General features: G+C 43.8%; 1 protein-coding gene across 1 annotated transcript in view; it reads right to left on the bottom strand.

Annotated features, from left to right (window-relative positions):
* LOC144668844 (interleukin-12 receptor subunit beta-2-like) overlaps positions 1 to 16,034 on the bottom strand; it is an 87,913-nt gene extending 71,879 nt beyond the window's left edge. Inside the window, exons 1-4 of the mRNA XM_078531263.1 lie at positions 15,968 to 16,034; positions 8,798 to 8,876; positions 5,834 to 5,957; positions 358 to 512 (exon numbers count right to left, since the gene is read on the bottom strand). Coding sequence (XP_078387389.1) covers positions 358 to 512; positions 5,834 to 5,957; positions 8,798 to 8,861 — 343 coding nt within the window. The 5' untranslated portion in view covers positions 8,862 to 8,876; positions 15,968 to 16,034. The remainder of the gene's footprint in view (positions 1 to 357; positions 513 to 5,833; positions 5,958 to 8,797; positions 8,877 to 15,967) is intronic.
* Between the last annotated feature and the right edge of the window lie 774 nt (positions 16,035 to 16,808).

Below are 16,808 nucleotides of genomic sequence, written 5' to 3'. Positions count from 1 at the left end.
GAACTATGAAATATTTAATCCTTGCCTGTGAGATTTCTATCTGATGTGAATCGAGTCTGAGTCTGGGTAGCAAGCCACTGCTCACTAGAAGCTAGGCTGACTTTCCAATTCCTCTCCCCCCACTTCCTGCCAGGCAGATGGGATGTGCAGCCCATTATACTCCACTCAATCTGAATCTTGGTGATAGACCCAACTATAACCCACTCTGCTACCCAGTTCCTTGATAAGGATGTCGCATAAATGTGCTAAAGTGCCTGTTACTGATATCCAATGGTCCATTGTTAAGCCAGTTGTACACAGACACTGTTACACGTAATTGAAAAGCTGAACCGTTGAATATTACAACAGTCTCTGTACCTATATCATCAATGATGAATTCCAGCCTTCTTAAGTAGTCCTCTCTCTGTGTGCTAGCAACCTTGACCCAGGCAATATAGGTTCTGCCTGCAGTGAACTGCTTCCTATCCAGGGTCAATGAAGGTAGAAGAGTCCATATTTGAGTCAGTTCAGTGCTGTGGAGCAATACCAAGAGCAGGATGTCAGTGTATGAACATTACTGTTCGCTGTGATTTATCTCAACCAGCACAGATTACTGCACTGGTCACTTGTTTCAAGTCACAACTCGCTAATCGTCTGACCAGCAGGTCCTGGGCATAATCTCCATTGGGAGTTAGCTCCTTCCTGGTGTTAATCATATGCCCCCAAGGCCCAGAAGAGTTCAGAGTTGGAAACAGGAGTTGAGAAGGTGAAGTCAATGAGAAATAGGAACATAGGAGTAGGACTAGACCTTTCAGCCCCTCAAACCTGTTTCACCATTCATCTAGATCATAGCTGATCTGTAATCTCAGTTCCATCTATCTGGCTTGCTTCTGCAAGCCTCAGTGACCTTGTCTACCAAAAATCTATCAATCTATGATCTGAAACTCACCAAGGCTCCATAGCAGCACCTTCCAAACCCACGACCACTCTCATCTAGAAGGACAAGGGCAGCAGATACATGAGAACGCCACCACCTGGAAGTTCCCCTCCAAACCATATGCCATCCTGACATAGGAAGGAAGGAACATAGGAACAGGAGAAGGCCATTCAGCCAGTCGAGCCTGCTCTGCCATTCAATACGATCATGGCTGATCGAACACTTCAATGCCTTTCACCCACACTATCCCCATAACCCTTTACATTATTGATAATCAGAAATCTATCAATCTCTACCTTAAACATATTCAATGACTGAACTTCCACGGCCCTCCGGGGTAGAGAATTCCAAAGATTCACAACCCTCTGAGTGAAGAAATTTCTCCTCATCTTGGTCTAAGTCCTGACTTGGAAATATATCGCTGTTCCCTCACTGTCGCTGGATCAAAGTCCTGGAACTCCCTCCCTAACGGCACTGTGGGTGTCCCTACACTACAGGGACTGCAACGGTTCAAGAAGGCAGCTCACCACCACCTTCTCCAGGGCAAATAGGGATTGGCAGTGAATGCTGGCCTAGCAAGTGACGCCCACATCCCTTGAATGAATTTTTAAAAATTATGAATTAACCCCTAGCTCCAACAATTTTATTTTGGCGGGGTGGGGTTGCGGGGGGGCGGTGTGTGGGGACAAGATTTCCACTATGCTTTGTGTGAAGAAGTGCTTCCTGACATCATTCTTGAATAGCCCATCAAAGAGAAGGTTTGAGGGGCGATGTAATAGAGGTCTTTAAAATTGTATGATGGGGTAAACGTAGATATGATGTTTCATCTTTGTGGGCGATGTTTAATAGGTGAATGTCCATTTACCGAATCAGGCAGCAGAAGACATTCTGTGAATTATAACTCTTTTATTGTTAAATGATAGTTCAATACAAACACCAGTTTCCACTCTTCCCTTCTGGATCCTTTCCCTGTCCAGAAGTAAAACTCCCATACTGGGGAAAAACCCAGCTCTGAAGTACAGGCTTCAATGAGCATCACCTGCTCTCAATTTGCCCTGAAGCTTGTCCTGGTTTCCTCGTGACTGCATTTCGAACATTGTCAGACAAGACCAGTAAGGTCGAGGTGAATCGTATGGATGTATTTAAGGGGAAGCTGGCTAAACAGATGGGAGATAAAGGGATAGAAGTTAATGCTGGTAGGATGAGATGAAGAGAGGCAGGAGGAGGCTCATGTGGAGCATAAACACCAGCATGGATCATTTAGGTTGAATGGCCTATTTCTGTGCTGGAAATAATCATTTTAAGGTTATGGCCCCTTGTTCTGGACTCTGTCACCAGAGGAAAGAATGCCTCTCAACTTATTTAATCATCTGAAACATCTCCAGTCGATCTTTTATACTCAAGCCTGTGTATGCAACCTGCTTCATAGTTTAATCTTTTTAGCCTAGTTCCTGGGTAGGGGGACATGAAGTTTGGATTTCAAAAGCTTGAAGATTGCACGACCAGAGGAAGAATGAGAGCTGGGCATGTTGCAATTCTTTTACCTCTCATTTTCTCCCAGTCTTATTGAAGGCACAGACTCTCACTTTGTGCAGTTCTACAGTTGGAAATGGAAAATGCTGGAGTAGTAGTGGGGGCAAGGGTACAAATTTGGGAAGTTGTGGTAAATCCAAGGGTGGAGACAAGGCAAAAGAGAAAGGTAATATTACGGGAAATGAAAAACAGACTGTGACAAGAAGGGATAGAGAGCACAAATCTAACAGAACAAAACAGACTAGAGATTATAAAAAGAATAAAAAGATCAAACTAAAGGTTCTGTACATGAATGCATGAAGCATTCAAAAGAAAACAGATGAACTGAGACGCACATAGAAATAAACAAGTACAATTTGTTAGCCACTACAGAGACATGGCTGCAACAGGACATGGACTGAGACCTGAATATTAAAGGGTGTAGGACATTTAGGAAGGACAGGAAGCGAGGTAAAGGTGGAAGGGTGGCTCTGTTGGTTAATGATGGTATTAGCACAATAGAGAGGAGGGGGCTAAGTTCAGGAAACCAGGACATGGAAATGGTTTGGGTAGAGATGAGAAATGGTAAAGGCAAGAAGTCACTTGTGGGAGTCGTGTTCAGGCCACCTAATGGTAACCACACGGTAGGATGGAGCTAAAAGGAAGAAATAATGGGAGCTTGTCAGAAAGGCACAGTGATAATCAAGGGAGAATTTAATCTACCTATAGACTGGAAAAGCCAGATGGGCAAAGGTAGATGAGGAGTTTATAGAATGTTTCCGGGATAGTGTTTCTCGAACAGCATGTTCTGGAGCAAACCAGAGAGCAGGCTATACCAGACCTGGTATTGTGCAATGCAATAGGATTAATTAATGACCTCATAGTGAAGTTGCTTCTAGGTAGCAGCAACCATAATATGATTGAATTTTACATTCAGTTTGAGGGATAGAGGAGTGGGTCCGAGACTACGTTTTTACACTTAAATAAGGGCAATTATGAGGGCATGAAAGCAGAGAGGGCTAAAGTGAATTGGCAAATTAGGTTAAGGGATAGGTCAATAGAGATGCAGTGGCAAACATTTGAGGGAATGAGTAAGAAAAAGTCCAAGGGACGGACACACCATCGGTGGTTAAGTAGAAAGGTTAAAGATAGTATCAAAATTAAAGCAAAAGTATATAATTGTGCAAAGATAGGTAGAAGACCAGAAGATTAGACAGAATATAAGGAACAGCAAAGGAAGACTAAAAGATTAATAAGGAGGGAAAAATTAGAGTCTGAGAGAAAGCTAGCCAGAAATATAAAAACAGGTAAGAGTTTCTACAATTATTTACGAAAGAAAAGAGTTAACAAAGCGAGCATTTGTCCTGTAGAAAGTGAGTCTGGAGAATTGATAATGGAAAACAAGGAAAAGGCAGGTGAATTGAACAGGCATTTTGCATCGGTCTTCACTATAGAGGATACAAGTAACATCCCAGCAGTAGCTATTAATCAGGAAATGGAAGGTAGGGAGGAACTCAGGCAAATTACAATCACCAGAGAAGTAGCACTGAGTAAAATGTTAGAACTGCAGGATGATAAGTGCCTGTGTCCTGATGGACTTCATCCTAGGGTCTTAAAAGAAGTGGCTAGTGAGATAGCTGATGCATTGGTTTTAATTTTTCAAAACTCCCTAGATTCGGGGAACATCCTATTAGATTGGAAGATAGAAAATGTAACTCCGTTATTCAAAAAGGGAGGGAGACGGAAAGCGGGAAACTGCAGGCCAGTTAGCTTAGCATCTGTCATAGGGAAAATGTTAGAAGCTATTATTAAAGATGTTATAGCAGGGCACTTAGAAAAGTTCAGGGTAATCAGGCAGAGTCAACATGGTTTTGTGAAAGGGAAATCATGTTTAACCAACTTATTGGAGTTTCTTGAGAAAGTAAGATGTCCTGTGGATAAAGGGGAACCGGTAGATGTACTGTACTTAGATTTCCAGAAGGCATTTGATTAAGTGCCACATCAAAGGTTATTGCGGAAGATAAAAGCTCATGGTATAGCGCGTAACATATTGGCACGGATAGAAGATTGGCTGGCTAACAGGAAGCAGAGAGTAGGCATAAACGGGTCTTTTCCAGGTTGGCAAGATGTAACAGGTGGTGTGCCACAAGGATCAGTGCTGGGACCTCAACTGTTTACAATTTATATAAATGACTTGGATGAAGGGATGGATGGGATGGTTGCCAAATTTGCTGATGACACAAAGATAGGTAGGAAAGTAAGTTGTGAAGAGGACATAAGGAGGCTACAAAGGGATATAGATAGATTAAGTGAGTAGGCAAAGATCTGGCAAATGGAGTATAATGTGGGAAAATGTGAAATTTTCCATTTCGGCAGGAAGAATAAAAGGGAAGCATATTACCTAAACGGTGAGAGATTGCAGAGCTCTGAGGTGCAGAGGGATCTGGGTGTCTTAGTGCATGGATCGCAAAAGGCTAGTCTGCAGGTACAGCAGGTAATTAGGAAAGCTAATAGAATGTTATCATTAATTGTGAGGATAATTGAATACAAAAGTAGGGAGGTTATGCTTCAGTTATACAGAGCACTAATAAGACCACATCTGGAGTACTGTGTACAATATTGGTCACCTTATTTAAGGAAGGATGTAAATGTATTGGAAGCAGTTCAGAGAAAGTTTACAAGACTAATACCTGGAATGGACAGGTTGTTTCATGAGGAAAGGTTGGCTTATATCCGTTGGAGTTTAGAAGAGTAAGAGTCGACTTGATTGGAATAGATAAGATCCTGAGGGGTCTTGAAAGGGTGGATGTGGAGAGGATGTTTCCTCTTGTGGGAGAATCTAGTACTAGGGTTCACTGTTTAAAATAAGGGGTCGCTCATTTAAAACAGAGATGAGGAGAAATTTTTTCTCTCAGAGGATCATGAGTCTTTGGAACTCGCTTCCTGAAAAAGTGGAAGAAGTGTCTTTGAATATTTTTATGGCTGAGTTGGATAGATTCTTGGTAAGCAAGGGAGTGATAGGTTATCGGGAGTAGGTGGGATGCAGATTTGATGTTACTATCAGATTAGCCATGACCTTATTAAATGGCGGAGCAGGCTGGAGGGGCTGAATGGCCTACTCCTGCTCCTTGTTCGTATATTCATATGTACTTAACAGGTCAGGTAGCTTGGTGGAGAGAGGAACAGAGTTAACATTTCAGGTGAATGACCTTTAGTCAGTCCCTTACACTGCAATGGAGTGGAAACTTGAATTATATGGTGAACATAGAAAAGACAGGATAATGTTTGAGGATTGTTCTGACCGGGTTCTGATTATAGTCAGCTAAGAACATTTACCTCTCCTGTGTCACACTCTCACAGAGCCTTGCTGTGCACTTCCTGCATTAATATGATGGGACCACTCACCTGTCCTTTTCTTGAATGCAGAAGGTGTAGTTTGTGGGGATCTGGGTGTTTTCACTTGGACTCCAGCTACAAGTCACTGCTGAATTCTTGTTCAACCTGAAGCAGAACAGGTCTTGAGGTGGGTCTGGGTAATAATGAGAAATAAAGTGAGCTCCTGGAGTTAAACACCTTCCAGCTGATGTGGGACAGCATCAACCCATCTGGCCTTTCCTCTCCTCAAGAACCCTGGGCCACATGGTGACGGGGGAAGCTGCTTGGTGTTGCAGGCAGGCCTCAAGTCTCAGTCAAGCAGCCTCAAGAGTCCAGTTGGTCCCAATGACTGATGTGGCCAACATTGGCCATGCCAATGACATGGAGCAACAACTGTCATTCCCCAATCCATAGCACACAGCAGGGTAGACTGACAGCATTTCAGGAATGGCTTATTGGGGAAGGGCATTGCACAGTGTGGTGCTGACCCACACCCAGGCCTCACCATCCCCGGGTTAGGGACAAGTAACATTCATGTCACACAAGTGCCAGGCAATGACCATCTCCAACAAGAGAGAATCTAACCATCATACTTTGACATTCAATGGCATCGCTGAATTCCCCATTATTAACATCCTGGGGGTTATCATTGACTAGAAACTGAACTGGACCAGCCATATAAATACTGTGGCTACAAAAGTAATTCAGAGGCTGGGAATCCTGTGGCAAGTAACTCACCTCCTGACTCCCCAAAGCCTGTCCACCATCTACAAGGCACAAGTCAGGAGTGTGATGGAATACTCCCCACTTGCCTGGATGAGTGCAGCTCCAACAACACTCAAGAAGCTTGACACTATCCAGGACAAAGTAGCCCACTTAATTGACACCCTACCCACAAATATTTACTTCCTCCACCACCAAAGCACAGTAGCAGCAGTGTGTACCATCTACAAGATGCACTGCAGCAACTCACCAAGGCTCCTTAGATGGCATCTTCCAAACCCATGACCGCTACCATCTAGAAGGACAAGGGCAGCAAGTACATGGGAACACTACCAACTGCAAGTTTCTTTCCAAGCCACTCACCATCCTGACTTGGAAATATGTCGCTGTTCCTTCACTGTTGGGTCAAAATCTTGGAATTCCCTCCCTAACAGCACTGTGGGTGTACCTACACCACATGGACTGCAGCCGATCAAGAAGGCAACTCACCACCACCTTCTCAAGGGCAGTTAGGGAAGGGCAATAAATACTGGCCTGGCAAGTAATGCCCTCATCCCATGAATGAATAAAAAAGAGACCCACACTCAGGCCTCACCATCCCTGGGTTGAGGACAAGGACACACATTCAGGCCTCACCATTCCTGGGTTAAGGACAAAGTCCCACATTCAGGCCTCACCATTCCTGGACTAGGGACCGAGACCCACACCCAGGACTCTCCATCCCTGGATTAAGGACAGGGACCCACATCCAGGCCCCTCTATCCCTGCACTGGGAACAGGAGTTTGTTGCTTGCAGAGAAGCCTCAGCCAGTACCAAAGGCTGTGGTTGCACTCAGGAAATTTTATCACGTATAAAGTCTGGATCAGAAATATTACACAGATGATCCAAAAATAATAACACATTGCTGGAATACATTTCAGAAATAATGAAGAGCATGCAATTGAAAGAAGGTAGAGTGGCAATAAACAGCATCACTTGACTGACAATTCATCCCCACAGACCAAGTCCCACATACAATATCTTCTCAATACTGTATGCAACTGCCCTCAGATCTCAATATCTCATATTGAATCTTGTAGCCATGTGCAATTCTTGACCTCTACCACAGGAATTCTGCTTCTGTCTAACTTGTCTTATTCTTCCATAATTTTAAGCGCTTCATTTAAATCGCCCAAAATTACATTGCTGTAAAGTAAAATGCCCCAATTTTTCTAGTCTTTTATTTTGTATTTCCTTAAACCAGACAGCGTTCCAGTGGATCTCAATATCCTTTCTGTGACATGAAACTCAATACTGTCAACAGTACCCTAACAGCTTTCGTTCTGTTTTTACATAGGCTCATCATTACTGATTGGCTTTTATGTTCTGATTTAAACCTAGAAATCTATTGGGTCTTTTTACAGCCTTGTCACCTGAGGTTTTCCTTTAATGTCCTGTGAACCCATCCCCCAAATATCTCTTCCACAGAAACCGAGTCTATTCCCATTCACAGTATTATTACTGCATGAGGTTATTGATTAATCCTGCCTCATTGCTCATTACCAGGTCTAGAATAGCCTGCTCCCTGGATGGCTCTAGAACGTACTGATCTAAGAAATTGCCCCATATCTACTGTATGAACTCATTTTCCAGGCTACCTTTGCCAATCTGATTCAACCAATCTATGTGTAGATTAAAGTCACCCATGATTATTGCGGTACCTTTCTTACACACCTCGTTTATTTCTTCCTGTATACTTTGACCTACAGTGTAAGTACTGTCAGGGGACATTAAACTACTCCCACAAGTGACCTCTTACCTTTCCTCTTTCCTGGAAACTAAGTCCTGTGACGGGCGAGAAAGCCAGCATGGTCACCACTGGGCCCCGGGTCCGTTGATCATGCATGATCTTACACTTTTTCGCTTTTAACTTTTCCTTTTCCTTTGGTCTTCCAAAGAAGTCACTCTATATCCTATTTTGGTATCATTTCCAAATTTTGAGATGACCCCCCTCTAAGCTGATTTCCAAATCTTTGATATAAGCAGCGTGCAGAAGGGAGCCCACACTGCATCCTGCGAGACATCACAACCAACTTCCAGCCACCCTGAAAATTGCCCTTATCTATTACTCTCTCTTTGCTCACTTATAACTATTTTTCTAATACAGTTTTCTGTCCTCCCCTAATTCTACGCTATAATTATATTAGATGCCATGTGTATCCATGTTATTCCTTTGGTTAGCTCCAATGGAGAGTAATCGAGAGCCCTGGGGACTCAAAATAGCAGTGTACCTGTTTGCTTCACTTGCTGTATCAGTACAGCCGCGAACAGTAGCACCTCATAGACAATCCTCATGTTGCCATGAATCACCTGTCAGAGGGAAAATTAAAACGGGCGTTACACAGACCAAAAATTGCAAAAAGATTCATCAAGGCTCAATGGTAAAGGCCCTGCTCATTGCCGTACAAACATACGAAATAGGAGTAGAAGTAGGCCATTCGGCCTCTCAAGCCTGCTCCACCATTCAATAAGATCATAGCTGATTTATTTGTGTTCCACATTCTCATCTACCCTCGATAACCTTTGATTTCCTTGCCTAACAAGAATCAATGCACCTCTGCCTTAAAAATATTAAATGACCCCGCCTCCACTGGCTTCTGAGGCAGAGAGTTCCAAAGTCGCACAACCCTCAGAGAAAAAAATTCTCTTCATCTCTAAGGGCACCCACTAATTTTAAAACAGTGATCCCTAGTTCTAGACTCACCCACAAGTGGAAACATCCTTTTCACATCCACCTTGTCAATACCATTCAGGATCTTATATATTTCAATCAAGTCACCCCCTCACTCTGCTAAACTCCAGTGGAAATAAGCTTAGCCTGTCCAACCTATCCTCATAAAACAACCTGCTCACTCCAGGTATCAATCTAGTGAACCTCCTCTGAACCACCTCCAAAATATTTACATTTTTCCTTAAATAAGGATAACAAAACTGTGCACAATATCCGAGATGTGGTCTCACCAATGCCACGTATAACTGAAGCCTAACATCCTTGAATTTATGTTCAATCCTTCTGGTAATAAAGGATAGCATTGTATTATCCTTCTTGATTACATGCTGTACCTGTATACTAACTTTTTGTGACTCATGCACGAGAACACCTAGATCCCTCTGCAGCTCGGAATTCTGCAGTCCTTCTCCATTTAAGTAATACTTTGCTTTTTTATTCTTCCTGCCAAAGTGAACAACTTTACATTTTCCCACGTTATACTCCACCTGCCAGATTTTTGCCCACTTGCTCAATTTATCTACATCCGTCTGCAAACATCTTATGTCTTCTTCGCAACATACTTTGCTGTCTATTTTGTGTCATCTGCAAATTTAGCTGCCATGCCTTCGCTCTTCTCATCTAAATCATTGATGTAAATTGTAAAAAGTTCAGGCCCCGGCACAGACCCCTTTGGGACTACACTCGTCACATCCTGCCAATCCAAAAAAAGACCCATTTATGCACACACTGTTTTTTGCCAATCTTCTATCCATGCTAATATGTTACCCGCTACACCATGAGCGTTTATTTTCCGCACTAACCTTTGACGTGGCACTTTATCAAATGCTTTCTGGAAATCCAAGTGTAGTATGTCTACAGGCTCCACTCTATCCACCACACATGTCACTTCTTCAAAGAACTGTAATAAATTGGTTAAACATGATTTCCCTTTCATAAAACTATGCTGATTCTTCCCAATTACTTTTGAATTTTCCTAATGCCCAGCAATAACCTCTTTTATGATTGACTCTAACTGCTTCCCCATGACAGATGTCAAGCTAACTGGCTATAGTTTCCTGTTTTCTGCCTCCTTCCCTTCTTGAACAGAGGGATTATATTTGCTACTCCCCAGTCTGATGGAACCTTTCCAGAATCTAGCGAATTTTGGAAAATTAATTCCAACGCATCTACTACCTCATCAGCCACCTCTTTTAAGACCCTAGGATGAAGTCCATCAGGACCCAGAGACTTGTCAGCCCACAGCTCCATCAGTTTGTTCAATACCGTTTTCCTAGTGATTGTAATTTCACCAAGCTCCTCTCTCCCTTTCACCTCCTGATTTGTAGCTATTGCTGGAATGTTATTTATATCCTCTATAGTGAAGACAGAAGCAAAATATTTGTTCATTTCTTCCACCATTTCCTTATTACCTACTACTAACTCCCCATTGTCAATCTCTACAGGACCAACTCTCACTTTCCCTACTCTGTACCATGCATTTTTCTGCCCCATTGATCAGAAGGGGCCCAGTCTCTATCCCTATCACCTCTGTGTTAGAGAGGAGAAATCAGCTAAGATTCGTTGCTGCTAATCACCATTCAGTGCCCCTTGCTGGAATGTGGGTACCAGGTGGAGACAGGTGTGAGATTGGCCCTGCTGTTATGTAGAGTAGGATGTCCTGTCAGCTCTGTTCATAGACCATAAGACATAGGAGCAGAAATTAGGCCATTTGGCCCATCGAGTCTGCTCTGCCATTCAATCATGGCTGATAAGTTTCTCAACCCCATTCTCCCGCCTTCTCCCCGTAACCTTTGATCCCCTTACCAATCAAGAACCTATCTATCTCGGTCTTAAATACACTCAGTGACCTGGCCTCCACAGCCTTCTGTGGCAATGTACGCCAGGGAAAGTCAACATCTTCAGGAGAGGAGAACTGTACCAAGGGAGAGTCAGCACCTTCAGAAGAGGAGGAACGGTACCCCAGGGAGAGTCGGCACCTTCAGAAGAGGGGGAACCGTACCCCAGGGAGAGTCGGCACCTTCAGAAGAGGGGGAACTGTACCCCAGGGAGAGTCAGGAGAGGAATCTGTACCCAAGGAAAAATAAGTATCTTCAGAAGATGGGGAATTGTACCCCAGGGAGGGTTGGCACCTTCAGGAGAGAGAGGGAACTGTACTCCAGGGAGAGTCAGTACCTTCAGGAGAGGGGGAACTGTACTGATTAGGCTTTGAGTGAATGGAGATTCTGTGTCCATCATTCCATGGTGCAGCAATGGACTGGAATGTGCTCCACCTCTATTGCAGGCCCCCCTAGCTGCTTTTGAGTTCACATTTTCTTCTCACATTCTATGAACATGCTGTGTGCCACAAGAGGGTGTGCACCCCCACCTGCAGAATATCCTATCAGCACTGTTCATAGAGAGAGGCCAATGGGCTCAGCAAATCCAGGAGCCTCCGTACTTATATTTCTTCCACCTGCACTTCAAGCAGCCAGAGCTCCAGCAATTGCACCTGAATATGTATTAGTTACATGAATAAGCAGGTTAATCAATGCTATAAGAGCAATGCTGTCTCACATCACAGTAAACCCTCCCCTCTCTTCAGGCCTAGTGATTGCCTCTCAATGCATGCTTGTCCTGGGATTCACGCCTTCCTGCATCCCAACACAACACTCACTCCCCAGTGGGTTAATGTCCTGCTCAGTGTGGTATACATGCAGGTTCCATTGCTGCTCTGTACCCTGTTAACTGGCCTCAGGCAGGGTGATAGGGTTGAAAGCAGACTTTCCCCCAGCTGAAGAGGGATAAATGATGTAGCTCCTGATCGCTATGCATTGATTGTCTACTGGAAAGTCTGTGTCTGCATGTCATTGAGAACACACTCAGACTCAGCCATGATAGCCCCCTCAGCCAAATAGCCTCCTGACACTCACATAAAGAATAGTATGGATATTGTAGGGCAGCTGACACACAGGAAACTGTCAAGCGGAGGCAAGAACATAGATAAAGAGGATATACTTAAAGGACTGTCATTTCTCAGAGTAGAAAAGTCACCAGGATTGGATGGGATGCATCTGAGTTTGCTGAGGGAAGTAGGCATGGAAATTGAGGAAGTTCTAGCCACAACTTCCAGTTATGGAATGTGTGAGACCAGAGAACTGGAGGATTGCAAATGTTACGCACCTTCAAAACAGGAGAGAGGGATTACAGGCCAGTCAGTCTAACATTGCTGATAAGAGACCATAATCTGGGACAATATTAACTGGCATTTGGAAAAATATGAGTTAATAAATGAAAGTCAACATAGATTGGTTAAAGGCCACTTCTGTTTGATGAACTTGATTGAGTACTTTGATGAAGTAACAGAAAGGCTTGATAAGGATAGTGAAGTTGATGTGGTGTTTGATAAAAGGTGTTTGATAAATTGCCACACAATAGACTTGTCAACAGTAAGGAAGAGACTAATGGAATTCAGGAGTACATAGACTGGTAAAATGGCTGACACATGGCAGAAGAAGTTTCAACATGAAAGTGTGAAGTGAAACATTTTGGCAGGAAGAATGAGGAGAGGCAATGTAAACTAAATTATACAATGTTAAGTTGGATGCAAGAACAGAGAGACTTGTGGGTGCATGTACATGAATCGTTGAAGGTGGCGGGACAAGCTGAGAAAGCTGTTTTACAAAAACAAATGGGTTGCTGGGCTTTGTAAATAGAGGCAGGGCGGAAAAGCAATGAAGTTGGCTAAACTCCTGCATTAACAAACGCTTCATTCGTTAGGCCCGAGTTGAAGTATTATGTTCAATCCCAGGGACCACATAACGTCATGACCTTGCATAGGGTACAGAGGAGATCTAGAATGGGACCAAGGATGAGGGATTTCATTTATGTGGAGCGACTTAAGAAGTTAGGATTGTTCTCCTCTGAGCAGAGAAGATTCAAGGAAAGATATGCTAGAGGGCTTCAGAATCATTAAAAGTTTTAATAGAGTAAATAAGGAGAAACTTCTTCCAGTGGCAGACAGCTCAGTAACTAAAGGACACAGAGACTATAAGACCATAAGACCTAGAGCAGATGTAGGCCACTCAGCGCATCGGGTCTGCTCCGCCATTCAATGAGATCATGGTTGATCTGATTATCCTCAACTCCACTTTCCTGCTTTTTCTCCATAGCCCTTAATTCCCCTACTGATTAAAAATCTGTCTACCTCAGCCTTGAATATACTTAATATCCCTGCTTCTACAGCCTTCTGCAGTAGAGAATTCCACAGATTCACTACCCCCTGAGAGAAGAAATTCCTCCTCATCTCTGTCCTAAATGGGTGACTCCTTACTCTGAGATCATGCCCTGTGGTCCAAGACTCTCCCAGAAGGGGAAACAACCTCTCAGCATCCACCCTGTCAAGCCCCCTAAGAATCTTATATGTTGCAATAAGGTCACCTCTCATTCTTCTAAACTCCAATTAGTACAGGCCCAACCTACTCAACCTCTCCTCATAAGAAAATCCCTCCATACCTGGGATCAACCTAGTGAACCTTCTCTGGACTGCCTCCAATGCCAGTACATCTTTTCTTAGATAAGGGACCAAAATTGTTCACAGTATTCTAGGTGTGGTCTAACTAGTGCCTTGTATAGTTTTAGCAAGACTTCCCTATTTTTATACTCCATTCCCTTTGGAATAAAGGCCCACATTCCATTTGCCTTCCCTATTACCTGCTGAACTTGTATGTTAGCTTTTTGGGATTCACGCACGAGGACTCCCAATCCCTCTGTGCTGCAGCTTTCTGCAGTCTTTCTCCATTTAAATAATATTCAGCTCTTCTATTCTTCCTGCCAAAGTGCATAACCTCACATTTTCCCACATTATATTCCATCTGCCACGTTTTGCCCACTCACTTAACCTGTCTATATCCCACTGTAGACTCCGTGTCATCCTCACCACTTGCCTTCCCACCTATTTTTGTGTCATCCGCAAACTTGGCGATAGTACATTCACTTCCCTCATCTAAGTCATTAATATATATTGTAAATAATTGTGGCCCCAGCACTGAACCCTATGGCACTCTATTAGTTACAGGTTGTCATCCTGAAAATGCCCCCCTTATCCCAACTCTCTGTCTTTTATTAGTTAGTAAATCCTCTATCCATGCTAATATACTACCCCCAACACCATGGGCTCTTATTTTATTAAGTAGCCTTATGTGCAGTACCTTATCGAACTCCTTTTGGAAATCCAAACATATTACATCTACTGGTTCCCCTTTATCTATCCTGCTTATTACCTCCTCAAAGAATTCTAATAAATTTGTCAGACATTATTTCCCCTTCATGAAGCCATGCTGACTCTGCTTGATTATGTTATGCATTTCTAAATGCTCTGCTATTACATCCTTTATAATAGACTCTAACATTTTCCCAATGACAGATGTTAAGCTAACTGGCCTGTTTTTGCCTCCCTCCCTTTTTGAATAAGGGTGTTACATTGGCAGTTTTCCAATCTTCTGGGACTTTTCCAGAATCTAAGGATTCTTGGAAGATTACTACCAGTGCATCCACTATTTGTGTAGCTACTTCCTTTAATATCCTAGGATGCAACCCATTAGGCCCAGGGGACTTATCGGACTTTAGCCTCATTAGTTCCCCTTGTACGTTTTCTCTCGCAATAGTTATTGTATTTATTTCCTGACCCCCCCGCCCCCCCTTTCCCCTTGATTATTTATGGAATGCAATTAGTGTCTTCCACCGTGAAGACTGATGCAAAGTATTTATTCAACTCTTCTGCCATTTTCTGGTTCCCCATTATTATTTCCCCAGCCTCATTCCCTAATGGGCCTAAGTGAATGATGGCAAATGGCAAAAGAATCAGAGGTAACATGAGGATTTTTTTTCTTTACACAGCCAGCTGTTGTGATCTAGGAACATGCTGCCAGTGTGGTGGTGGAAGCAGATTCAATAGTAACTTTCGAAAGGGAATTGGATAAAAACTTAAAAAGGATGCATACGTGGGGAAAGAGCAGGGGAAGGAGACTAAGGGTGGAATTTTCTGGCCCCGTCATGTCAAGGGTGGGGCTGGAAAGTGCGCGAGCCATTCAGAAGTTCATTGACCTTTGGCAGGAACAGATGATGCCACCGGCGGGAGGGGCTGGAAGATTCCGGCCCAAGAGCTCTACCAAACAGTATACAGGTACAATGCATCAAATAACCTCCTCCTGTGCTCTATCAGTCTGCAAGAGGAAACGTTGCAAACGCAGCACCAACTCTTCACTTTACCCAGTTCCACAGACTCCACAACAATCCTTCACTTCCCCCAGTCCCACTGACCCTTCACATCTCCCTATGTCACTCACCCTTCACCCGTCCCACTGACCCTTCACCTCTCCCAGTCCCACTGACCCTTCACCTCTCCCAGCCCCACTGACCCTTCACATCTCCCTATGCCACTCACCCTTCACCCGTCCCACTGACCCTTCACCTCTCCCAGTCCCACTGACCCTTCACCTCTCCCAGTCCCACTGACCCTTCACATCTCCCTGTGCCACTCACCCTTCACCAGCCCTGCTGACAATGCACCTCAGCTGGCAATAGCTTGAATAACTGCCCCCTGCCCCCTCCCTAAGACCTTTGACCATTGCCCCCCCCCGCAACCCCCCGGTGCCCTCATTTGCTCGAAAAATGGAGTGAGCGCTATGTGTACCTCCAGCAGTTGAGTGTCTCTGTTCACTGCTCCTGTCTTGCTGCTTGTTTCACTGTTTACGCACGTGGAACCCCACAGGCTCCAGAATTTAAAAAAAATCCAATTTACCAATTGCTGCAGTGCCCTCGGTCTTCAATCATTTCAAAATGATGCGAACTGATAAATCTTCAGCCGCACACCAGAGGGATTTATTGCTGCTGAAAACTCCACACATCCATCACTTCCTCGCGTTCACAGTATCCCCCTGTTAATTAAGATACCTAACGAAGTTAACCACACCCACTAACTGCAGAAACAGTGACAGAGAGGGAGAGCCGGAGAGAAAGAGAGAGAGAGTGCAAGACAGAGACAGAAAGAGCAAGCCGTGGAGAGACACAGAGGGAAATTAGATTGAGGAAGAGAAAGAAAGAGTAAGTCGGAAACAGAGCAATTATCAAAGAGAGAAGTACTCTCTCTTTGATTGGCGTAAAAGAGAGATAACGAGAAAGAGAACAGCAGAGAGAATGATGGAAATATTTACTTCAGAAGATATAAAAAACGGCGTTTCTATGCTGTCTGCTTTCCAGAACCTAGTCACATGCTCAGCTCTTAGATTTTTCTTTGAATTTCAATCACAGGATGTGGACGTCACAGGCAAGGCCAACATTGTGTATTTTTAACTGTAGCAAGCTGCCTTCTTGAATACAACTGAGTAGCTTGCTTGGCCTTTTCAGAGGGTTGTTAAGAGAAATATGTAGTGTCACAGAAACCACACTTTAATTCAAATTGCTGAGGCAGCTCTGCGTCTCTGGAACATATTTAGTTTTGTTTTCTGCCTGTTTCCTGATCAGCTGACACTCCA

This window comes from Cetorhinus maximus, chromosome 28 (genome assembly GCF_964194155.1).
Source record: "Cetorhinus maximus chromosome 28, sCetMax3.hap1.1, whole genome shotgun sequence".
Classification (NCBI taxonomy): Eukaryota; Metazoa; Chordata; class Chondrichthyes; order Lamniformes; family Cetorhinidae; genus Cetorhinus; species Cetorhinus maximus.
This window is presented reverse-complemented; position numbering and strand designations above follow the sequence as displayed.